The 18,090-nt window shown below is 37.7% G+C and overlaps 1 protein-coding gene across 2 annotated transcripts in view; it reads right to left on the bottom strand.

Moving 5' to 3' along the window:
* The window catches only part of COL25A1 (collagen type XXV alpha 1 chain), a 337,352-nt gene that overhangs the window by 56,250 nt on the left and 263,012 nt on the right, over positions 1-18,090 (bottom strand). For both annotated transcript variants that reach the window (XM_045537459.1, XM_045537458.1), the window contains exons 13-17: positions 15,875-15,928; positions 13,961-13,987; positions 11,165-11,209; positions 4,398-4,430; positions 3,930-3,965 (exon numbers count right to left, since the gene is read on the bottom strand). In XM_045537459.1, the coding sequence (XP_045393415.1) occupies positions 3,930-3,965; positions 4,398-4,430; positions 11,165-11,209; positions 13,961-13,987; positions 15,875-15,928 (195 nt within the window). The remainder of the gene's footprint in view (positions 1-3,929; positions 3,966-4,397; positions 4,431-11,164; positions 11,210-13,960; positions 13,988-15,874; positions 15,929-18,090) is intronic.

Below are 18,090 nucleotides of genomic sequence, written 5' to 3'. Positions count from 1 at the left end.
CCCAGAGCTAGGATCACAGGCGTGAGCCACCGCGCCCGGCCAGTATTTCTTTTAATCTAAATGCTTCAACAATCCTCATTCCAAGGAAAATCCACTAAGAACAACCAGACATTCCATCTTTAATACTATTACTTTCAGATTATGAAGAGCTATAATTTGCTCTGGTTTTATCACAGAATGATTTCTGATGCTATTAAGCTGTTTGATGATACCAAAAAAAGTACAATGACTTTCTTGATGATTTAGGTCAAAGGTACTTCAGGAATGCAAAAGAAAAACTACTCTGTCTGAAACTATATAAATGAAAGTTTGCATTGTGAATGATAAGACTAAAATGAGATTAAGCCAGAGAAGAAAGGATAATTATTAAGAACTTGTTATTCTATTAAAAGAATACTTGTCCGAGTAAATTTTACCTAGATATAACATTACACATTTGATTTTTTCTTTCCTTTTTACCCTTTAATTAATAAATTTAACAAGATGCAGCAAAAAGGGCTTGTATGCATATTTTACTGAAAATTCTCTTTTACTTTTAAAAAATATATAAGGCTCTTGAAAAGAGTAAGTTGCAGCAGAATATACAACCAATAAAAGTAAACATATTGATGACAAATCTATATCTTTGTATGGTTTTAGAGAAGTCTCCCCAAACTCATTTTGGAGACATCCTATTTGAAACATTAATGGAAACATATAGGTCCTAACATTATTTTCCAACAGGAGTTCTCACCACACCTTTCCCTCCCACCCAATTAAAAGATTGTGTCACTACTTTAAAGAAAGATATTTATACACACACCCCCCCCCATGCTTTCTAACAGTGAGAATGATCTAAAGATATTAAGAAATATTTTATATTACAGACTGAATACTTACAGAAACTTTGAGCATTTAGCTTTTCCCTACATCATATATGTATGTATGTATATATGTGTGTTAGGTCATAATTTTTTTTTTTTTTTTTTGAGATAGGTTTTCGCTCTATTGCCAGGGCTAGAGTGCAGTGGTGTCATCATAGCTCACTGCAACCTCAAACTCCTGGGCTCGGTGATCCTCCTCCCTCAGCCTCCCAAGTAACTGGGATTACAGGTATGGGCCATCACACTGGTCCATAAATGTATTTTTCAGTGAACAAATCTTTCAGAAATTCATATTTTATAATCTTGAATTTTTATAAATTTTATCTTCCCAAATTTATGTTTACTTAATGTAGTAGCTGACATAATGAAAGATTATAATATATGTAATGTTACCCTGTGTGGAACATCTCAACATCTTTAAGAAGACTTTTCTACCGATATAAATTCTCTATCTTTATACCAGGAAAGCTTATCTTCTAATTAGGAGATAGTTTTTCCAGTGAGTTCTCTGTTCTGAGGCATCCTTGGCTCAGGGGCTTCTGTGAGTTGTGCTCTTGGACAGGCACAGCTGGCAGGTCAGATGTGGCTCGTAATTAAGAGTTGGCTTATCATCTCATTCAAAGAGTACTTGTCCAAGCAGACTAAACTTTATACAGATACATATTCTTTTGATTTTTATTTCTTTCCCTTCCACTCTTCACTTTCCATTGTGGAGACCTTCAAAACCAGGACCCTGCTTTCCTCTCACATCCCTGCTACAGAGCCTTGTTCTCTTAGAGAGAGTTCAATCGTGAGGATCCCTTCTGACGGGGGATCAGGTAATTTTACTCCTTTAAAATGAAAAAAATATATATATTTTAAAAAGATATGGAGGCGTTAGAGCAAGGAAAGAATTAAGCGATGAAACACAAAACCTATTTTATAAATCTATACACCCTATAAGCATATACATTCTCTCCAACTCACACATGAATCACATACTCTACTGTTGAGGTTATAAAAGAAAGAAAATCCAATGAAATCATTGCTACGTTATGAATATTACTTTAGATATCAAACTTTGATGCTGGAGAAGACTACCCATTGGAAAGGTAACCACGAGCATTTTACTGTGTCATGATACCCTATACTTTTCTGGGGTGTCCCTAACGTGGGAGGATAAGTGCCAATGAACTCACAGCACAGTTCTGCAATGGTGAGAAAAATGCCAGGGAAGATCTCTTGAATCGATTCTATACTCAGGTCAGTTTGTCATTTTTCTAGTCTACAGAAGCAGCAAGCAAGGAAATACATTACTTTAAAATCAATGTTGGGATACGTATTGCCAAATCCCAATATTAGACGAAGGAAGTCACATGTTGTGGGCAAGTGAGACTGTGTTCAAGGGTAGAAGCTGGCATAAATATTAATGAAAAAAGATGACATTCATGTCAGGGCACATGTTTATTCAGATGGGCTGTAAACTTCTAATGAATCCACCCCTTCTCTCAATGTAATTTGAAACTGATTTTTAAAGAAACATAAAAGAAGTCCAATGTTTCCATGTGTAAACCTATGTATAATACTTCCACAATGAGTCTAAACTGTTTTTCTAAATAATCATCATGATAAGGCAATGTTTTAGTAAATAATTGAAAATTCATTTGGCTATTCCATTCTGAAAACAGTGGAAACTCTATGAGATTATAGCAAATTTGTTTTAGTTTGTTTTTTAAAGCCAAAACAGTCTTGCAGGCATTTTTTTTTTTTTTTGCAAGTCACAGATTTCGAGAGCAATTTCAACTTAGTCTTTAAAATTTACAGACTAAGGGACTTAAAATTAGATTATCAAGAAGATTAGTTGCTTTTTCAAACCAATGCAGACCATGTGTCTCCAGCTATATTACTAATTCCATATTTCTTAAATGAAGAATCAGTAGGAAACGTGAGAAATTAAATAGCAAAATTTGCAGAGTTTTGCTGGGCTCTTTAGAAAAGCCTTAACTTTACTGGAAACTGGCCTGCTGCGTCATCACTCTTAGACTTTTAGTTTCAAGAGATAAATGTTAAAAGAATGTTGAAAGACTTTCTCAAAAATTATGTCCATGCTAAGTATTTAAGACAAAGCAACGATCCTCTCAATGATTTCAAGAAGGTGGGGATATTATTTTACTGTGTCTTAGGGTTCTAAACTACTCTAATGGCATTTATTCTTTCCTGCCCTTTCTGCTAATGAGGTGACTTCTATTTTCCTATCCATGCTTCTGTCTACAATACCAGCTACTGCTAGACAAAGCCGGAGTCATAATCTTAAGAGATTTGGCCCAATGTGGAATTCACATCTACTTGTTAGCTACAATACATCTGTTATCTACAGTCTGACTGCACTGGGCACTGATACCCACATGCTCAGACAATAGGCTGCTAACATTTGTTTCCTGCCTCAGACTCAATGAGAATACGAATCGAAACATATTCACTGCGTGTCTTCTAATTTATTTACGAAGTGAAGCACAAATTATAAAAATATGAATACATCCATAGATTGGTTAGTTAAAGTGGTATGGCTAATGTCTCTAGTGAAAATTTAGTTTATTAACAAATTTAGTTTTGATAATATAACACTCACGGCACAGTTAGATATGATTCACATAAAAAATTATCAGTAGGGAAGCATTTTCAATGAAAGAAAAAGAAATCTAATTTTTAAAGAACTGTCCATCATTCTCTACTGAGACAGCTTAGCAAATATTCATTCCATACCTTCTTAAAGTAACATGCAGATTATCTTTAAGCATGCAACATAAGTTGGCTTTCCAACCCAACTGATTTTTGTTAGTTTCAAACAGCTAAGCACATGCAGACTGACATTCACAAAGCATCCTTTTACATATACCAAGTTTGCATATTTTGCTACGGTCAACTTTAAGAACTTCTAAAATGCAAAACAACCAACAACACTCTGTACGCACAGCATGAAAACTGCATCATTTGGCAACAACTGTTTTCATATTATGCAGTAGCTAGTAGATATAAAATGGTGATTAGGATACAGTAAGAACATACCAGAGATAGAGACATTATTACCTTTTGCCCTGGACGACCAGATTCTCCAGGTTCTCCCTGGTCAAAGAAAATCAAAGATGAAAAGGACAGTCTTAGAAGAATTTTCCAAAACCCTTAGGCCTCTGGGCACTTTCACAGGGATGGCTTCAGCCTCCTTCCTGATCCACGTATTTTATTCACTTTATTTGGTTACTGTACATCTCACTAGGCATAGGAAAATTTTTTGCTGTGAATATACCTATAGCTCACATATAAATCCACATTTCCATAAAAACCAATCAGAAAGGGAAAAGAAGGCAAGCCCTCTTATTTAAACCCTCATCAGATTCCCCACAGCTACCCCCCTGCTGCATTTGGAAGCTGATTACCGCAGGAGAATAGGAACAGAGTTGTAACCATCAAAGTTGGTAAAAGGGAAGAGACAGGGGACGCCTATAAAAACCAAGACCGTGACTCTCGGGGCACTAGCATTTGCAAAGTTATAGTCACCTTAATTCCTGCAGCAGATGATCCAGGATCACCCTAAAACGAAACCCATGAGAGATTATGCCACAAGTTATGGGAACAGGAAACATCACAAACACCCAGAAAGCCATTACCAACGTGGGTACTCAAAGGGATCCATGACTAATGGCCCTGGCTACACCCCGGAACACTTCGAGCCAGGATGTCAGCTGTTAAGATATCAACAATTTCCAAGCTAAAAACAATGTACTTCCTAATAACATGAGTTTACATCAAATGCAAAATACATAAGAACTAGATTTCTTAAAATATATATATATATAAGTATATATGAATCGCTTTCCTGGATACACTGCTAAAAATGCATTATGAAGCAATCAATTATAATTTCGGGATCTGGACCCTTTGGTTTTCTTTATTTCTGGAATTTATTAATGTCATCAGCTATCATTTACTGGGAGCTCCCTGACCCTTTGGGTCTTGAGCAAGTCAAGGTTCAACAGACGAAGTCAAGGGTTAATGATGTTGAGCTGGAAAAAGCCACGCAGCAGATCCGTTTGTTTTCCTCGTAAAGCACTGTCTGTCACAGCTACGAGCGGCACGTTTCCCCAGCTTTGTACTTATTTCCTTGCAACTCGGTCACTGGGAAGCTACGGGATGATGGATGACTGGCGGGGGAGGGGAGAGAAAGTCTCGAGACAGAATCTGGTTTTAAAAAGGCACAGTGATCCACCCAGACTTTGTAGAGGGTAGAAGCAAGTATGAAGCCAGTAGGTTACAAATACGCAGACAGGGACCGGTGGGGAAAGGACCGTGCCCCGATGCTGCTTATTTCTGAAACGAAGCCAGCCAAGGGCCTCGATTTTCAAGTTCCTTTTAGCCCCCGTCTGTCCCATGAACATGCTAGAAGGAAAAAGAAAAAGGCATTGGAGACTGTCAAGAAAATAGAAACAGCCCCAGGAGGACGGCGTATATCGGGATTTCCTCAGCTGTCTCATCTGTGCAAGTGCTCGAGTCCGGGAGGCCTGGGGGTCGATTTCCTTGTTCTGGATTCCAGAAACTGCTCATCCATCTTCGTTAGGGACAGACATCAGGCCTCGGGCCTCTGCACGTGGGGCACTTGCCCCCCTCGCTCAATGCTCTCCCCTCGTGCCAGCCCTGGCATCGTCTCTGTCCTCTGCTCTCAGCTTACGTGGCTTTGCCACAAAGCACCCTTCACTGCCCAGCTTAGACATCCGTCCCTCTGGCACACATCTTGTCACGCAGCATCATGCTCTGCCCTGTGTGCCATCGCTCAGTCAATGTCTGTCCTCCCTTAGACAGCCAGCTGCACGGGGGCAGATTCTGCGTCTACTTTTATGCCTATAATACATGCTCCACACATATATGGTGAATGAATGGACAAATCTCATCAACAACTTTTAAACAGCTCAGCAGTCAAGGATCAAGATGAAAAAAACCCTTTAGGAAGGAAAAAAAAAAGCAGCTGAGGAAGGAGAAGGAAATAGTAAATTAGCTTGTTGAGGAAGCAGGTATCTATGTGAGTTCCTTTGACATCTGTAATTGCTATTACCCAAGGAAAAAAATTACAACGGGACTCCACATTAAGAAGAGGACCCCAAAGTACTGTCTTGCTGTCGAATGATGTTGGTTTCTCTTCCCATCATTAACATTCAGTTGAGCACCAAATGGGAAGCACGTAAATGTGGCTAATAAAATAATACTTATTCTGTCTCTACTAAATTAAGCCTGAAAGCCATCAATGCCAATGAATCGGGCATGCAATATTTGGCACAGTAAGACCTTTGAAGTCATTAAAAGTACTTTTGACTCTGCCAAGTTCCTTCTTTTATCTTATTTATACTTCATAAAACTTCTGGGAGATAGGGCAGATATTACTATTTCCATTTAATGAGTAAATTGAAGCAACTAGAGGTCAAGTAAGTTTTGGGCTTTCTAAATTCTACTGGCTGTTCTTTTTATTGGAATAAGAAAATAATTATTGGCTTACTTCATTTTGACAACAGGGCATACAGGTTATAGCAAACTTATAAATCAAAGAAAGTGGCTCGTATTAACTGTAGTTCAAATTTTTTTCAGTGTGTTTTCATGAAAACACTGAAACACTAAACATTAGTGGATTAGAGAATCCATTAATGAGAATGAAGACTAGATTTAGTTCTCATAGGAAGTAGATAGAAAGAAAAAGACAGTTTCCTGAAAGGCCAATTTACTTGTGGAAATCTGAGCGGTTTCATTTGATGGACAACGAAGAGTGATATTTTTATTTTCTTTTTAAAGATTTAGCACTGTGAAATCTCGAGGAATTTTTATAACTTTTAAGTGGCAAGGCAACTGCTGGAAGACATTTGTAAGTCAAACATTTTAAAGGATAATGCTGCAAGCGGTGGGATTAAAACAGTGTCTGTTTATAATCCTCCTTCCTCCCACAGTGGAAATGAATACTGGATTAAAGTGGGCGGAAAGACCCCGACTATGCCTTAGGTATACTCGTAGCTTCATACTAGAAGTCTCCATGGGATAAGTTATAGACGTGAAAATACTGTGAGAAGATTGTTGAGATAAACGAATATATGAAGTGAATGTGGTGACATTTCTATCATTTATTAACTCATCCAATAAATATTTACTGAGTGTCAATTATGTGCCAGGTGTGGATGCAGGGAGGGGTGCTGGAGCTTGGGAGACAACGGTGAGCAATGAGGTCACATCCCTGCCCTTATCCTGCACATGCAATAGTCATTCCTAATATGTGCAGCACAAAAATATTCTCAATTAAAAGCCTGAAAGATTCTGTTTTTCTTTCTTTCCTTTTTTTTGAAATCTGGGATAGGAAGAGATTGTCATGTTTGGGAAATTCTGTGTCACTCTATATACGCGTAAGACATGATAGTAAACAAATGCATGGTACAGAGAAAATGTTCTAGCATTGAACGAAAATAAGAAACAGTTTAAAATGAAATTTTTAAAAAGATTGTTCATTCAATAAACATTTATTATCTTCTAACTGTGTATCAGGAACTGGGATTGGTCCTGGGCATAGAACAGCCTGGCACCGTACAGTTTTTTTGTTTGTTTGTTTTTTCTTTTTCAGTGAGCTGGATGTCCAAGTAAACAAGGAATTACAGAGAACCCTGATGAGGGTTAGGATAGGGATTATAAACAGTGCTGTGGGATATGTAGCAAGGGACCTAACCAATCCTGAGGGGACTGAAAGGCTGTCCAAGAGAAATGACTTATATATTAAGTTTCATTTATTTTTATTTTTAATTATTATGGGTACATAATAGTTGCATATCTCACAGGGTGTATGTGATGCTTTGATACAGGCATACAGTGTGAATGTGTGAACCAAAGAATGAATGAGATTAGAAAGTGGGAAAGTGGAGGTGAGGAGTTTGGGGAAGGAAGACAGAGAGCAAGAGTGTTCCAAGCTGAGGGAATAACGTGCTCCCACGGAGACAGGCCTTCAGGTATGATTGTAGGAAAAGAAGACAATTTGTTTGGTGGCTCCAAATATGGCTTCTGAAAAGGCTCAGAAGATGCAAATCAAAGATGCTCTGTAGATACAGAATAAAAAGGCAGCATATTCACAGAAATTGAAACTGGGGAAACCAAAAAAAAAAAAAAAAAAAAGGAAGACAGAGAGGTAATGCCAGGAAAGCGAAGGTGGAGCCTTTGAATCAACAGATAAAACTGTGAATGCAAAATGGGGTAGTCAAACCATTCAGTGTTCTGCACAAACATCCACTTTCGCGTGGAGGGAGCTGGATAAGAAATCGCCAGCCTGGGCAACGTAGCAAGACCCCGTCTCCACAAAGAATTAAAAAAAAAATAGCTGGGCGTGGTGGCGTGCGCCTGTACTCCAAGCTACCCAGGAGGCTGAGATGGGAGGATTGCTTGAACCCAGGGCAACAGAGTGAGACTCTGTCTCAAAAAAATAATAATAAAAAATCCATTTCTACATTTGTTGGTGGGATTAACAGTCCAAACAGCAGAATGTAACCCGTGTAATTCTACATGTGATTGAAGTCGGTCTTTGGCAGGTGATTCTTAAACCCACAGTGCTCTGTGCTTGTGGGCCAGAACGCACCGAAGTTGCTGGCCACAGAGAAAACCCAGCCTCATGGTTTTTATAGTTCCACAGCATTTCCAGATGACCAGTCTGGAAAGGCTTAGATTGCTTTACCATCCAAAAGCCCTGAGTTGGATCAAAAGGAAAAAAAAATCCTATTAAAGTGAATCAGCCAATGATGTAATTTACTACATCAATGGCAGAAAAGAAGCATTTTTTTTTATTTTACATCTCAAACTTGGTAAATGATAAATGAGTTTCACATACTGAACACAAAGGCCATAAGAAGAGTGTTTCCAACATGCTGGAAACAAATTATATGACAGAAGCAGGAAATGTTTAAAAAACACATCAAAAATTATATTTCAATTACAGCGTTCTTGGGGCAAAGGAGTTCCAGGTCAGATTACATATCACACACGCTACAGATTCCTATTTACAATCCCCTGTTTAGACCCACTGAAAGTTTATAGAAACGATTTCCGTTTCAACTGAAGCATTTATACTTAATTTCAGCTGACTAATAAAACTTCTTGATAAAAAAAGAAAAACAATCAATCTCGTTGATTTCAATTTTCATGTGGTAAGAAAAGCTAATATTTATTGAGAGTTTACTATGTGTGAGTCAGTATGGTAAATGATTTGCATTAATATATAAAATAAGAACAGTATTCCTTTGAGATGACCTTGGTCTTTTCAAAGAAAAAAAGTTGCTTCAGTATTATAAAATTAAATTTCAAAAAATGTGTGATTAAAGAAACAATTATCCCATGGACTCATGGCAGCAAAAAAAAGGAAAAAAAAAAAAAAAGAAACAATTATTGGTCTATGTTCCAAAAATGAAGCTTTAAACATACATCTTTTAAGCATAAAATTCTTTATGTAAATCTAGATAAGCATAGTTCGGACTTGGTATAAATTTTTTTCACTAGAAGAAATTGCCGTGTCGTGTATTTCCTTTCTTTCAAGCAGAGGTTAGCAATTATGGCTAAATCGAGCTGGCCACCTTCAAGACTCATGAGCTAAGAATGGTTTTCACATTTTTCAATGGTCAAAAAAAAAAATCAAAGTAACTATAATATTTCACGACACATGAAAATTACATGAAATTAAAATTTTAGTGTCTGGAAATAAAGTTTTATTGGGACACAGCCACACTCATTTGTTTACCTATTGTCGATAGTTGCCTTCATGCTACAACCACAAAGTTGAATAGTTTCGACAGAGACCATATGGTCCACAAAACCCAAAACATTTATTTTCTGGTTCTTTACTGACCTCTGCTTTTAAGTACAAACATGAAAGTTCAACATAACATCCAAGTTTATATATTTAAGCTTTCAAATTTTGACTTCGCAAGTAGTCAGGGTCTATCATTGGTCTCATTTGTATTCGATGTGTTCATGTCATGGGATACTTAAATTTGGCAGATGAAAACAACAGGTCTACGGCAGTCGTAGTCAACTGGGTGCAGTTCTGTCTCCTGAGGAACATCTGGCAGTTTCTGGAGACACGTTTGGTTGTTAGGACTCAGGGGTGCTGAGTCATCTGATGAGTAGAGGCCAAGAATGCAGCTGATCATCTGACAGGCCCACAGCAAAGGTTCTCTGGCCCTAAATGTCATCACTGCTGAGCTTGAGGAACCCTGGTCTACGAGATACTGAGAGTCCACTCTCATTTCCAGACTACTGCAACACAACCACAATTGCTACGTGGTGACATTAATTCCTTCCTACCACCCATGCCATATTTATATTAATATTTATAAGAAGAAAAAAGATAAATTTCTTTTTATTTTGCGGGCGTGTTTTTATGGCTAACCGTTACCCATCTGCACTGTAATAATTTTCAAAGTGGAATAGTTTTATGCTCAGCTGTAAGTAAGCCCACATGAATAATTCTTTTTTTTTTTCAATCACTCAATTACTTGGCTTGATTTAAATTAAAATCCATCTGACTCTATTCTATTTTCAGTTTCTTAAAAGATCTTCTTAATTCTTAACACGTAGCACGAGTAAAGTAAAATAGTCTTCGTATGTTGGAGACGGCTGTGAAGTATGAATCCACATAGAAGCTATGATCATAGACCGGGGTTAAAAAAGAGGGGAGGCAGGAAGACAAGCCACAAGACCACTGGACTGTAAGTGCTAATAACAGTTTAAAAGACCAAAAAAAAAAAAAAATACAAAGGCTGATAAAATATCCAGATTTAGTGGGTTGCCAGTTGGGGCAAACTTTCAAGACTGCATGAGAGGCTCTAAAGAAGTGACATGAACTTATAATCAAACATTTAAATCTCACCCCAATCCTCTGACAAGTTCTCTCCTACAACTGGGACAAATGGAATCACTTTGGAATCACTATTTTTGTGTCTTGCATATGAAGGGTGTGTCTCATTTACACATGAGTGTTTTCATTCCTGGAAAGCCGTATGACTGGAAACTTAGCTACACATTTTCTAGAATTTTTTACATGCCATTGTACTTTCAAAATATTTAAGTTTATAGATAGGAGCTTGTGGATAATCACCTTTTAAAAACCAAAACCAAACATTTAAATGTTTTCTAATCTTGGAGAATTTATGTGTCACATTAAACCACTCTCTCTCACTCGCTGCTCTCGAATCTCCCACTTTCAATACGTGAAATCAGGCCTCGCTCAGACACAAACCCTTCCACAGCTCACAGAACTGTACCTTCTCGCCTGTGTCACCTTTCGGGCCGCTCTCTCCAGCATCTCCCTGAGGAAGGGAAAAAGCAATACATGTAAAATACGCTGGTGACATTAAGCAAATAGTATTTTTCATTATTTTAAGTTTTCTTTCATAAAAACTACCTATTAAAATCTCTTGCAAGTGTTCTATAGAGCTAAGGTACTTTTTACTTGACCAGCTGTCTGATGCCAATAAAATAAGTTTTATTACAGTGAACTTGGCCAAACAGTTTTAAACTATTCCATGATATTAACAGAAAACAGTCATTTATCAGTCTGCCTTCTCATAGCTCGTTTGGGCACTTCAAGCTTCCTTAACTCTCTATCTCTTCTCCTCTGCTCAAAGCTCCTCTCCAACAAGTGCTTCCTCCTCATAATTCCCTGAATAAGCCACGTGTGTTACCACCTCTGCACCCTTCTTTCTACCCTTCCTGCCACCCGGACCCCTGGCCTCTCTTTTCCTTCTGTCTGTGTAAGTTCTACCCTGTCTTCAAGCGCATCTCAAATCTCTAAGACCTCAAAGAACATGATACGGCCCTCAAAAACCTGTGCCCTGAATATATTTATTTATCTGAGCCCACATGGTTTCCATTCATGAAATAAATGTTTTATATTTTATTAGAAAGCTTTTTTAAAAATCATACATTTAAATGAATTGGGGGAGTTTGTGCTGCTTTTTTTTTGTTGTTATTTTTGAGACTTCCTATGCCTATTTCCTCACTGACATCTCCTTTGTCTCCCTACGAAGCAATGTGCTAGGAAAAACGTCATTAATTTAGTATCCATGTTTTGCTCCTTTAAATTTTGAATGCTTAAATTTAAATCTTACAGCATGTTATGGTGGAAACGTCATGGACTTTGGAGTCAGGGAGACCGAGCCCAGCTCCAGCATCTGCTGGGTGAGCACAATTCTCTCTGCATCAAGCTTCTCCTGTGTAATGTCAGGGTGAGGGTGCTTCATGCGGTTGTAAGAAATAAGTCATACACTGTGTGCAAAGCAACTAGGACAGTATCTGGCACATCAAAAGCTGTTAATGACAGCCATTAATGAAAACAATGCATTACTGTTCACATATTCCACAGGCTGGAATGTGATGGCTTTTTTTCTTCTTTTCTTTTTTTTTTTGTTTTTGAGATAGGCTCTTGCTCTGTTGCCCAGGCTAGAGTGCCGTGGCATCATCACAGCTCACTGCAACCTCAAACTCCTGGGCTTAAGAGGATCCTCCTGCCTCAGCCTCCCAAGTAGCTGGGACTATAGGAGTGCACCATCACACACAGCTAATTTTTAAAAATTTATTTTGTAGAGACTGCGCCTTGCTGTTGCCCAGGTTGGTCTTGAACTCCTGGCCTCAAGCAATCCTCCCACCTCAGCCTCCCCAAGTGCTAGGATTACAGGCATGAGCCAACAGACTTCTCTATTATTTAAACATTTCTTTAAGATAAAGCAGGAACTACTGATAATGGTTTCCTTGGCAGAGGGGAGAGAGGAGGTTGGGGAGGGAGACTTTCACTTTTTTCTCTTTATTTTCTTTTATTCTTTCAAATAAGCACGAAGTTAACCTGCTTGGCATTTGTCTACGGTCACAGACGCACCCCTGCAGACCCCGAGAGCCTGGGATACTTGCTCCGGTGAATGCCAGGGCCGGTGCCAACATTTCTCCTCTTCCCTCCTTGATTTCTACACAAAAGAGTCATCTGAGGACTAATTAATTTCAAATTAATTACCATGAACTGACTGGATGCCAAATAAATGTACTGGTAATCTGTTATGAAGGACTTTTGACAGGCAGTTGATGTGCATGCTTTTTAAAAAACTGCTTGAAAATCTCTTTATTAAAAAACAAAACCAACAAAACAAACCCTCGTGCTGGGAAAACTGGCTCAGAGTGGTTGTGAAGGGAAGGGTTTGACTGAGCTGTTCCCCTCATCAAATTGTCTTTTTTCACCCCCCTCCGTTTCGCTCTCCTTCCATTTAAATAAATGCCTTTTTATCTTTTTTGCTTTGCAAGGCTGAAAAATACAGTTACAATCAAGAATTCTTCTTGATCTGTAGATGAAATTCCTTTGGGATTAGAGGTTATAGCATTGATTTGTACAAAGACTGGATCACATATGAAGAGCACCACAGAGTATCTTGATAGTTTCCTTCTCAGCACACTTTCAAACACTATTGAAGTACAAATTGCATGAGAATCAGAAAAATAAGTATCGCAATATGCAATGAGAGTCTAAAAATAATCAGGATGGGCCCAAAAGTAATAAGGAAAGGAGTCTAAGGGAACTTGAACATTCAACGCCCTGCTTCTCCTTTTGTTTCTCTTTTTGGTTTTTACAGGAATTCTTTGTGGGCAACTTTCAGATAATTGCTGCAGGTAAACATCTGTATCCCTTTAACCTAATGACATAAGAAGCAGTGGAGAGAGATGTGGGTGCTTGGAAAAGTATTGGAATGACATTAGCAAGCAGGCAGAATAGAGGTTTTGCAGGCCTGAGGATTTTTCAGTTATATAAAAGCCTGACATAGAATGTTGAAATTTGCTCCCCTTCTCTTCATTTGTTTAAACCTTTTTATCCAAACTTTTGTCCATATATAAGAATTACACTATTTTATTCTTCCACTAATGAGCAGTTTGGAAAAAGAACAGTGGTCATTATAACTACATGTATGTCATCTCTCCATCTCTCTATACCTATTTATCCACCGCGCATAGAATTCAATTGCGTGTCTCTTGGCAGGAGGTGGGTGGGAGGAGATAAACACAGGCAGAATCATTCTCACCTTTTTTCCTTGTTCTCCAGGTTCTCCCTGAACAAAAGAACGGAGATTGGGTGACCTTAAATTATAAAGCATCTAATTTTGTTATTAAACAATACATTGAACATACTAGGTTAATTATGTGTGATACTTTCTATTGGGGCTATTATGTAGTTGTTATATAAAAACAAATGAGATTCCTGAAGAATTGAGTATGGATATCAATACTAAATATAATCTTAATTCTTTGCTTTTATAGGACTGAAGAAATATATTTCAAGATTATCATTCAGAAACTGGCTTCTGGGGCAGAGGTGAACAGTGCTGTGGCAATTCAGTGTCCTGAGAAGCTCCTTAGTCTACTCCTTTTCATTCTGCCCAAACTGAGAATCAGTAAGGTGGGCTAGGATGTCCTTCCACAAAGGTTTTTATTCAAAGCATCCCCTGGGGCATGGATTATTCAGGGGTCTGGAGTGTAGTTCAATGTAGTTCCCCAACCTGTCTTCCCCTAAGATGTCACAAACAGTTTTAAACTCGAAGCCTTTCAAAATGTCATGAATTCTCTTTCGCTGCTAGTAACCAGCAAGTTCCAGATCAGGCGTATTTTAGGAGGCGCTGGTGCCTTCAGGCAAGACGCTGGAATGGGGCAGAGTTTAAGTGCGTTTATGATGACCAGGATAGCGTGAGAACTAAAATGCAAAACCGTGCTCTGAATAGAATCTCATTTTCACTTCACCCAGGAAGGGATAAAAGTGAGAGAGCTCTTAGGTAAATTATACACAGTATGATAATATTTCCCTGTGAAAGGCTTGAGTAAGTATTGCCTGATTTTTTAAAAAAATGAAATAAGACCATTATTGTCGGGTTTTTTGAAAAAAATTAGAACCCATTGCAGAAGTCAGTTTGGAGGCAAGACTCTTTTCCTTCCCTGGAACTCAACCTGACCCTTGGTTTCTGAATGTCTGGTCATCTTCACTGCTCGACAGCCATCCTGCTGGTCGCTAGGCAACACAGGAACAGCACAGGGAACATGCATTAAGCATTAAACTCCTATCATTTGGCTTTTTAGCATGGTGCAAGAAAGGGAAGAAGACAGGAAAACGGCTATAGGCCCAGAAGGAATATTTTCTTTCCTCTCTTGCAGGACAAAGGATAGGTCTATAAATTTTAGGTCGGTCCTCAGAGCCTGTCAATCGCAATGTGATCTGCAGAATCAGCTGACAGGCATCTGTGGGTGCGGATACACACGAGCACAGCTGATGGGATTAGACATTAGTTTTGTACTTCAAGGGATATTCACTCATCAAAGGATTTGGGATTTGTCTGCCTGTTTGGTTTAAACTAAGCTGTCACCAATCTTTTTATATTTAACAGATTCATTTGTTCTTCAAGAAACAAAGAAAACTTGCAATGCAAAAAAAATCCTCATTACATTTTTTCCTTATTTAGTAATTCAGATTACATCCATTTTTAAATTTTAAACATCTTTATTCTGCTCTTCATCTGATTAACTGGTTATGTTGTGCAAGGGTTGGAGGTGGCCAAATCTTGAGGAAAAGCCACAGTGGCACTACGAACGTCTTCTCTAGTTAGTCTTCTAGATGTGCAAATTTTAGGCAGTATGGACATGATCTACGTTTTTATATGCTCATTAAGTGGTAACATGACAATAGTCTTATGGGCTTTCTTGTGTTATTTAGGTATCCCAGAATAAAGATTTTAGACAATCATATTCTATCTGTTTTTCTGCATTTTAATGCTAATGAGAATCACAAACGTAATGTATTCATTAGTCACAAAGTTCTACTGTAGCCTATTATACTACTGACAAAAAATCCATTCTAGTGCAACAAGCGGGCTATTAAAATATTGCGATAGCTTACAATTTCACGGACATTCGTGTGTCAAATGATTTTGCTTGGCTTTATTTGCACTAACCTTTGGCCCTGGGAGTCCATTCTGTCCTACTGCTCCTGGCAACCCGGGTTCACCCTCAAAATAAAAAATAGATACTATTAAGTAAAATGGACAAAATCAATAATTATACAGATCATTAGAGGAGACAGCCATTCTTATAGAGCCATGCTTTACAAGTAGATAGAGAATAAGTGACCATTGGTGTAAATTTAAGTTAGCTTGTGTGGTCCAAAATTCTAGGTGCAAGGGAGCAAGGATATAACAAGGTTAATTACCTTTGTTCAGTCTTTTCATCATTAAGAAAGCTGAAGAAATTTATTAGTAGAAATTAACATCTAGCATGGTGCTGGGCACATTGTAGGCAAAGGCACCAAATAAATATTTGTTGAATGAGTAAAGGTATCTGAAAATACAAGACTTTCTTGGTGGAGAGCTTTTAAGTGATTCATCAGCTCAGGAAAATAAAGACTAAATCATTCTATTTTCATCTTAGACTTAATCACATGGACATTTACACATCTAAATCTTGAAGAATATGCCCATCTTTGAACACCTTAATTCATTTAGACACATTTGACACCAAAATAAAAAGTATAAATGGCTGTGGTTTCTCTTTCCAATTTCATTGTAAAAATAATTCGAATAAACATTCAGACTTACGGCTCTCATTATCACACTGAACAATGATCTATCAGCTTTCGGGCAAAAGATGATGGCTATTAAGCTAGAAAAACTTCCCATTTCAGAAAGATGGCGATGTATACTAGTCTTTCCAGATTTTGATTCAGCAATTGTTTTCCAAAGAGGAAAAGCCTCTTGCAGTGCCCAGAAGCCAAGGAAAAACACCTGGGCCCTTTGTGCTTCCGTGTGGCTCAGACTTAGAGCAAACAGAATTCTATTTCCATTTAAGACATTCCCAAAGCCCTTTACTGTGTGCTCCAGCTGAGGGTAGTAAAGTTTCTCCTTAGTTGATTTAAAAAGAAAAAAAAAAAAAGCAACTTTATTTTTTAGAGTAGTTTTAGGTTCACTGCAAACTTAATTGATTTTTAAGAATGTTCTCTAAGTCAGGAATTGTGTCATTTTTACATCTGTGTTTCCTGCTTCAAAAACATGTATATTAATAGCAACGTTTCTTAAGCACCAGAATCTTTACATTCATGAACTCAATTCTCACAAACTTCTGTGAGGTAAATACTATTTTTATCCTTATTTTGCAGGTGAAGAAACTAAGGCACACAGAAGCTAAGTAATTTGTCCAGATTTATACAACTATAGTTACAATTTGAACTCTTTGGTCTCACTTAAGAGGTTATGCTCTTGACACATTACATTGTATGTTACACTGGAACGTATCTAGAAATTGTGAGAGAGTAGATGAATATTTCTATCGTTATTATCATTTGGTTTATACATCTCATTTACAAATGACCTTTCAGGAGGTGTAGATACCTAAATTAAATATAACTTACACAAAGATTATTTTTGCACACCTATCAGATGAAATAAGCAACGTGAAGCCTGTGGCATCTTTCTAGAAGAGCAAAAATGTTTTATTATTATACTGGACTATTATAATTGCTAAAGTCTTAACCCCCCGGAAGAAATTCTGCTTCCTGCATAAAGTCACACTGTAATTGTAACTCATGCACTTTCCTTGGTAAAATGACAAAAATGTTGACTTAGAATAGTAGTGGCCATTATGGGAGTATTTTGCTATGCCATTTGTACATAACAAAGGATAAGAACTTGGAAATAGAATACCCCTGAAAGAGGACTATCATTTACTATGCAACCAGAAAAAGAGCTATCGAGTCTGCTTTCTTCAAAGCATCCACAACAGGATGCATTAATATCATAACTCATGGTTTAATGCAAATAAGAGATGCTGCCAGGGAACAATACAAACTTTGTTTAGACTTTCAAAGAATAACCATGGTAGCCAGAGTTATTTAAAAAAAAAAAAAAAAAACGGTTAAGCCCCTGGAACCGGACAAAATACATGCTGAGATTTTGAAGCAAGGAAGAGAAATGTTGCTTAGGTATCCACATAATATTCCTCTTAATATATGAACATCGGGGGACTCAAACGTGATCTCTGTTTTTCTTTGATTTTACATATCTTTGACACGAAAGGCAACCAAAAAACTGCACCTATAATCCCATCAGTCTACAATAATTGTTTTCACTTTATCCTGTCTCCTAGTCTTTGTTACTTATGCTTACATATTTTCAAGCAA

The sequence above is a fragment of the Lemur catta genome, chromosome 26 (assembly GCF_020740605.2).
Source record: "Lemur catta isolate mLemCat1 chromosome 26, mLemCat1.pri, whole genome shotgun sequence".
Classification (NCBI taxonomy): Eukaryota; Metazoa; Chordata; class Mammalia; order Primates; family Lemuridae; genus Lemur; species Lemur catta.
The sequence above is the reverse complement of the archived record's forward strand: the minus strand, read 5'-3'. Positions and strand labels throughout refer to the sequence as shown.